Source organism: Rattus rattus, chromosome 7, assembly GCF_011064425.1.
Source record: "Rattus rattus isolate New Zealand chromosome 7, Rrattus_CSIRO_v1, whole genome shotgun sequence".
NCBI classification, from domain to species: domain Eukaryota; kingdom Metazoa; phylum Chordata; class Mammalia; order Rodentia; family Muridae; genus Rattus; species Rattus rattus.
Genome location: NC_046160.1, coordinates 44,927,126 through 44,935,136, shown reverse-complemented (window position 1 = coordinate 44,935,136; position 8,011 = coordinate 44,927,126). Strand labels below are relative to the sequence as shown.

The window sequence follows — 8,011 nt, the reverse complement described above, 5'->3', positions numbered from 1 at the left end:
AACGGAGCCACCTATAGCCCTGAGCTTGTGAATTAGATACAAGCACAAAAGTGAAAAGAATTTGCGTCTAAAATCAGTGAGTGAACTATAATTTCGTCACTACATCCACTGACTTTTCAAAATTCCAAAGCTTTTTTGCTATGCAAACTATATTAACCTCTACTCCTGCCCATTTGGTGCAAGCGCACACGGACCAGGTTGTGGATTCTGACAGCCAAAAAACCGAGTACCCCAAGCTCTGATCGCACAGCTGTAGTGGTAGTCGTAGTCATGCTGTGGGTGAAGATCCGGTGGCCCCTGTGAGACAACCACTAAGAGTTATAGCTCTCTGGATCTGGGAAAAGGAAAGAAAACAGGAGGGGTAGGATTTTTTTTCCTGGTAAAATTCGTGGGGGAAAAGATTACTGTCTGTGTTCTTCCCTTCCACCAAGGTGTCTCTGTTGCTCCATAAATAAAACGTCCCGCTGCTTTGGGTGAGCCCTATAAAGGCAGCAGGAAAACTGTCCCCAGGGCATTCTGGTCAGGCAAAACTCCGGAGCCCAAACAGGTGAGTTCATCCCTGAAGATGCAGTCGGCTGCACCCCGCCCTGTCTCTAGGGATGGGACTGGTCAGGCGCCGCCGGCGGGGAGGGCAGGACAGACACCAGAAAAAGCGAGACAAGAGGAAGTCAAGCGGTCAGAGCAGGAAAGTCGCACCTGTCCTTAAATGGGACTGCACTGTTACAGCCCAGAGTGTGCGTGGAGTTGCGTCTCCGATAGAGTGCGGGGAGTACTCGACTCTTTAGGTGTCACACGGGCACCAGTAGGTCCGGGGGTGGGGTGGGGGAAGATTTCAGGACGCGGACAGCGCCCTGACTGCCCAGGGAGGCCACCCAGTCCAACACCCAAGCCTTCAAAGTGAGGTTCACTCCCTGGACAGCGGGGAGCCCGAGTGTCTGGTGCGGGAGACGCTGCAGTCCCCGGGTGCTGTCCTGCAGGTAGCCAGCAGTAGGGACAGTTTGCTGCCAGCGCCGAGGACCGGCTTTCCGAAGCCGCTGCCACAGGTGGTACCCGAAGCCGCTCCCAGGTGCCCATTGCAGGCCTTTTGCTCGATCCACGTTTCTGAGCGTCTTCCCTCGTCGCGCCCCCTCCAGGCCGGCGGTCCTCCGGTTCGCAGGCCATGGCAGCGCGGGACCGCAGGTCCGAGCCGCCGCAGCTTGCCGAGTACAGCTGCAGCTATGCGGTGTCGCGGCCGGTGTACAGCGAGCTCGCCTTCCAGCAGCAGCGCGAGCGGCGCCTGCCGGAGCGCAGGACGCTGCGGGACAGCCTGGCGCGGAGCTGCAGGTACCGCGGGCAGCTGGCAGGTGATGGGGACACCCGTCCGGGAAGGAGCGCGCTCGTGCGCGCTTTTGGCGCGGATCCGGGAGAGAGGTGGCTCCAGTAATCTGGGGCTGGAATTACAGCACCTTTGCCTGGAGAAACTTAGTGGAGAAGTGGGAATCCGGTCCTGACACCACTCTCTGTCTCTGCCTCTGTCTCTCGTCTCTCTCTCTCTCCCCCCTCCCCGCCCCCTGCCCCATTCTAATGAAATTTGGAGTGTATCTTGGGGTCCAGTGGCTCCCTACTTCCTTCTTGTGAAGCTAGGGAAGGATGCTAGGAAAGGGGCTCATCTAACAAATGACAGACAAGTCTGGCTACACCAAGATCAGGATCACTTTCAGACACCTGAGATTAAATAAAGCTAGGAGACAGGTGCTCCCAGTGTTTCAGGAGGCAGTGGGATCCCTAGACATAACCACCACATCCTCCAATCCCAAGGAGCCCGAGAACCAAACACCACACGCTTTAAAAAACTTGACAGACACTCAACTAATCGCCAGATTTTCTCCTTATAAAAACACTTTTACATCCTGAGTGCTGGGACTAAAGGCATGCACCACCACCAACAACAACACAGACAATTCTTTGAGATTTTATTACATGCATATAATGTACTTTGTTTGGGGAGGGTATTTTTTTTTTTTTTTTTTTTTTTTTTTTTTTTGACAATGTCATACAACCACTTCCCGGTTCTCCACTATGATTTTTATAAATCCCATATATTGGATATATAACGGTCTGTTACCGTTAGCCATAGTAGCTCTCCTCCCCAACAGCAAACCCCTCAAATTCCCAAGTCCCTTATATGTAATAGGTTAATGTCTGCATGTAAATCATACCTCCTCCTGAATGGTTTTAGGTATCTTTGTCTTACTTATAATACTACTACCATCTAACTGTGCTGTTAGCCACAGTCACACTGCAAAGTTTAGGAAACAGGGGGGGCTTCATATGTTCACAACATTTTCTTATATTTTTTATCTGCAACTGGTTGAATCCACAAAACCATGTGGCAGATAAGATACATACATACATGCATACATACATATATATGTATATATATTATCTCCAAGGACTTATAATATATAACTATGCCTTATTATATAACTGTGCCACTTAAAATCCCTTAAAATCAAACTTGTGTTGACCTACTAAACTTTGCAATTATTTCATAAATATAACGTTTAAATTATCTTCAAAAAGTGGAAGTTCTATTGATATTTTATTCTTATCTATAGGTTGTTACGTTTCAAATTGGTAAGTTAAAAGGTACAGAGTATAAATTCATCACACTAGAAGTTTTGTTAAAAAGTGGCTCTAAGCTTGTATTGCCAAAATAGTCCTGTGTTTATTTTTCTTTAGAAGAAGGCAATGCCAACTTTAGGAGCCTAAAAATTAATCTCACACAGAGACTCCACACTGATCGTTTTCTGGCTGGGTCAGAAAATGAGTTCTTATGTAGGGATATTTTCTCAGAGGATTAAAAAGGTGGACAAGGGGAGGAGGCACTTAATCCTGTGTTTCCTAGAACAGCGAATTTAAAAGGATAGATACAATTCCTGGCCAAAAAAAAAAAAAAGGCAATCACTTCAGTGTCAGTATTTTCCTCACGGGACTCATTATTTTTCTAACTAGTTTTTTTTTTTTTTTTTTTAAAGCAGCAGAATTTGGCTCATGACTTTGTGGTGAAAACTGAATCAGACACCCTATTTTCCTGCCTTTTGACAGTTGCTCGAGAAAGAGAGCGTTTGGTGTGCTGAAGGCTCTCCTGCCCATTCTGGACTGGCTCCCAAAATACCGAGTCAAGGAATGGCTACTCAGTGATATCATCTCTGGAGTTAGCACTGGGTTAGTAGGTACCCTGCAAGGTAAGATGCTGGCGGATAGGTCCCAAATGATCATAAGTTACCGTCTCCCACAGAGCCTCATGACGCCCCTACTCCCTAACCATAGACCAGTACTCACTCTCTCAAGGTCTTCAGCTAGGGTACCTTAGTAAACAGAGTCACCCATTCCTCTTCCATAAAGATATTTTCCAGGGAAACATTGTCTTCCCGGCTGTGTGGCTCCGATTATAGTCCCAGAGTTACTGACCACAGTGCACAGTATATAGGTGATACGTGCCATGCATTGCATGGTGATGTGCACACGCATACCTAAAGTTTTGTAAAGTAATACTTCTCATGACAAATAATACGCCCCGATACTCTGTATTCTGTTCTGGCAGTTTTTAAAAATCAACGCTTTCAGCTCCTTAAATTACTTTATTTACATTCCCCCACACAGATCTTGATCTGCGGTGTGAGTGCACGTTAAAGGCTAGAGAGGAAATATCTCAGCCAGGGCCACACACTGGATTCCACAAAGCTTCCAAATTATGACAAGAGCACTCACTCACCTGGCATAATTTTCAGGCCAGCCAGCGTGGTGCAGACACCAGGTAAACTGTTAAGACTTAGGTGTGTTGAGGGACTCATAGCCCCAAGGAGAAATGAGTGCTCATAGTTCAGTGTGTTAAAGTTGCGGCAAGAGAAATGTCCTCTACTAGGACAGTGCCAATGAGGTGTGCTTTGCCCATGTTTATGGGAGTGGGGATGGCTTCCTGGAAGTACAGTGGTCAAACCTGAGTTCTGAAGGTGACGTCTGAGTTGGCCAAGTAGTGGGAAGTGATGCAGGGTTTGGGAATGTGGAGAAGGAGCTTGGAGAGAGACTCTTTCAGATGCTTGTAACAGAGGTTAGGCAACATGTGCTTTACACCGGACTGGGAAGCTCTTCAGGTTACTCACCACAGCCAGGGCATTCCCACAGAGGAGGAGGAGGTTCTGCAGCCCCGGTGTGGAGCCTCGGTTGGACCGGGTGTGCCCTAGATCCCAGAGTGGAGGGTGGAGTATGTTCTGTACTGTGCTCTAAAATCTGTAAAGTGAGCTGGGCATGGGGGTGCACACCTTTGATCCCAGCACTTGGGAAGCAAAGGCAGGTGGATCTCTGAGTTTGAAGTCAGCTTGGTCTACACAGAGAAACCCTGTCTTAAAAACAAAACAAAACAATAAATAAATAATAAATTAATAAATAAATAAATGCTGTAAAATAGCAGCCCTGGGGCTCCCAGGGAACAGGCGCTTTCTCCATCCCATGGCTCTTCAGGAGCTGCCTGAAACTACATAGTCGGTAGCTCAATCAGTATTTAATGAAACGGACTGAATTTCATTCCTGACGATAAATCATTTTTATACATGAGAAGGGTTTTTTTTTTAAATGAGTGTGTTATAAAGATCTGCTTCACCTGCCATGCATGGGGTCCTAGATCTAATCCCCAGCAGGAGGAAAAGAAATACATTTTGCTTAATCCATATCAGATACATTCCATCCCATTCCTATAAGAACTCTGCAAGATAGGGAGCATCATTACGGCCCCCTTAACAAACGAGGAATTCTTGCCCTGGGTCTTCTAGTGGGTGATGGGTAGCGTTGGGATTCAGTGATTCATAACTTGTACACTGTAGCTCACCCCCCTTCTTTTGTTTTGTTTCTTGAGACAGGGTTTCTCTGTGTATCCCTGGCTGTCCTGGAGCTAGCTTTGTAGATCCTCCTGCCTCTGCCTCTTGGGTGCTGAGATTGAAGGCTTGAGCCACCATCACTTGGCTTAGTCCCTCATTTTATAGGTAGCCTGTTTTTCAGAAATAAAACTACAAGGTTACTTTGCTAGGTAAGCGACTGGGAGGTTAGCTCGACTCTCACACACACATGCTTATCACTTATGCACATAATAAACGTTTATGGCCTAATTCTGTCCGCGAGGTCGTCAGCTATCACTAACAGGCACAGACCTTGTGGAACCCACGTCCGGTGGTAGAAGTCAGGCCGTGGCATGCTGGGAACTAAGTTTGGAAGAGAGGTCTATGGTTAGAGAAGGCCTAACCCAAGAGGAGAGATTTAGACACAGCCCAAGGGATGACTGGGCATCATGAGATAGCAGGAAGAAAATCACCAGGTAAAGATGCAAAGGCCCTGAGGACAAATGGGGAGGAGCAGGGGAATTCTGGTGTGGTGGAGAATACAAGTGTGCGTGAAATCTGAGGTACGGCCAGGCAGGACCCGGGTTCAGGTGAAGCAAAGAGACACTCTCAGGGTCCTGATTACGTAATGTCCCCAAGGCATCGCACTGCTTCAGCCCTGAAGATAGGTTCTCACTTGGATCTGGATCAAGCAGGACTTAAGAGAGTGCTGCAAGATAGGAAATATATATTCTGCAGCAACAATCGCCATTATGTACTGGTAATTGCAGATGAAAACCAGGGGGCTCTAAGGTGTTGGTTTAGGCAAATTGTGGAGATGACCGTCATTTGTTAAAATGGCAAAGGCTGGCGGCGAAGCAAGTGAGGGGCGGAGAATGAAGATGTTTCTTGCGGCATGTTAGGTTGAGATTCTGTGAGATAGCAATTGCTTGTTCCAGAGAAAAATAGAAAGCTGAAGCCAACATTAGGGTAAAGCCAGAGGAGAGAGGTCTGGGCTAGACAAGAGAAAAGATCAAGGACCATATTGGAACTGATGGGTTAAAGGTCCAGAGCTGGGTGTGGTAGTACCTGCTTGTCATCTAAGCACACTCTACAGAGGCAGGATGGTTACGATTGCAGGCCAAACTACTCTATGTAGCACAACTATGAGTTGAAAATACAAGGGCTGGGTAGCTGGGTGACAGACCTCTTGCAGAGCATTGCAAGCAGTACAGCGTGATAATAAAAGCACACACTAAAAGGAAAGAACGGAATGCCTGTTGTTGCCAGGAAGAGAAGGCTGAGGAAAGAGCAGTGAAGAACTTGAGGAAGTTTGCTCAGGGTGCTGGGGCCTTTTGATTTCTAATGCTAAAAAGTAAAAGCAATTCCTAGCCAGGTGGCGATGGCACATGCCTTTAATGCCAGCACTTAGGAGGCAGAGGCAGGCAAATCTCTGAGTTTGAGACCAGCCTGGTCTACAGAGTGAGTTCCAGGACAGCCAGGGCTACACAGAGAAACCCTGTCCTATGACAAAACAAAACAAGACAAGACAAAAACAAACAATAACAACAGAAGTCCTATTAAGCCACAAAAGACCCGCAAGCCCTTTGATTGGTGTCTTTATTCATACCTAAGGGGAGATTTTTTTTCCTCTAGTTTTATCTTTGACATTTACCAACCTACTTAACTCATAAGGGGATTTGTTTCTCATGATTTCTGAAGTTAAGAAGTCTGGATTCGTGGCATGTAGTGTTGAATCCTTACATGGTAGAAGGCCTTTCCTTTCAGATGGTTTCAATTTAACATACATCCGGCCATCCTATCCAGTCTCTGGGCCATCATGGAGTGCACACTTTCAATCAATGGTCTGTTTCTTTAGAGACTGTATTATTTCAAAAATGTTGTACCAAGTTCCTTTGCAATAAAGACAACCAGTTGTACAGGGACAAAAGACGTTGCTAAGTAGATACAGTGTATGAAAACTCAAATCATCCCTGCATCCCAGGCCTATTAAGGAGTGTGGGAGGAGGGCAGAGAAAAAGAATGAAGAAACGCAGCACCTTTTTCAGGGAGCTCTTCCTTTGAGAACTTGAAAACTGTCTGTAGGAAACAGGTAGTGTCGTCTGGGCCTTCTTCCTCTCTCCCTCTCTGGTCTTTTCTGTATGAATCTGCTCTCTTTCTGTTCTGTGTTCCTGGGACCGCTTATTAGTCTCACTTCCTCTTAGTAACTAGAGTATTAGAGAAGTGGGTTGGGGAGACCGCTGAGCAGTTAACAGCACTTGCTGCCCAAGCATGATGATCTGAGTTCAAGTCCCTGGTCTCCATGTAAAAAGCAGGGTGCACGGTTTTTTGCTTTTAACGCCAGCACTGTGAGGCGACAGAGACAGGAAGACTGCAGAGACTTGCTGACAGCCAGTCCGGCAAGGTTCAGTGAGAGACAATGTCTCAAGGGGACGAATTAGAGAGCTACAGAGAGGAAATCCTAAGCCTCTAGTGTCCTGGACACATGCGTGCATACATCACACACATACACCACACGGCCACACACACATACAAATTTTTCAAATATGCATCAATAATATAAGGACCTGAGTTTGGTCCCCAGGACACACATTGTAGAGAGAACTGACTCTCGAAAGTTCTCTCAGCTTCATGTTCACCCTGAGGTACACACACCGCTTCCACAACACAGACACGTGTGCACACAAAATAAATTAAAATGTAACGAATTTCTAAAGTTTTACTTTACATTTGGTTATGTTAGGGGAACATGTTTCTGTATTACCTCAGCTTGCTTCCTTTCAATTTCATATGCTCCTGCTTCCCCAAATCCCTCTACAACGTAGAACAACCATGTTTAAAGTATAATTTAGCTAACCGTTTCCTTATTGGAAGATATTCATTCAGTAGATAAGCTTAAGTGCAAATAGGTTGGGTTATTTAGGTTGTCAGTAAGTTTTAAAAATCATTACAAAAGGTTCTTTATTAATGACTCGAGTCAAAGATCTGGATTTTCACTCCCAGCGTGTGAAATAGAGAGTGCTAAAGCATGTTGATTGCCGGGATAGTTAACTAAGGGAGAGCATATGTTATTACCTTTGCCAACTCCAGTGTCCACGGAAATGCTGCTCACTCCATAGCCTGAGACTCATGACCCA

At 46.2% G+C, this 8,011-nt stretch overlaps 1 protein-coding gene across 1 annotated transcript in view; it reads left to right on the top strand.

The window, feature by feature from the left end:
• Positions 1-897: 897 nt before the first annotated feature.
• Positions 898-8,011, top strand: part of Slc26a4 (solute carrier family 26 member 4) — a 38,288-nt gene continuing 31,174 nt past the window's right edge. The window contains 2 exon segments of the mRNA XM_032907609.1: positions 898-1,323; positions 3,088-3,227. Of these exon segments, the coding sequence (XP_032763500.1) occupies positions 1,160-1,323; positions 3,088-3,227 (304 nt within the window). The 5' untranslated portion in view covers positions 898-1,159.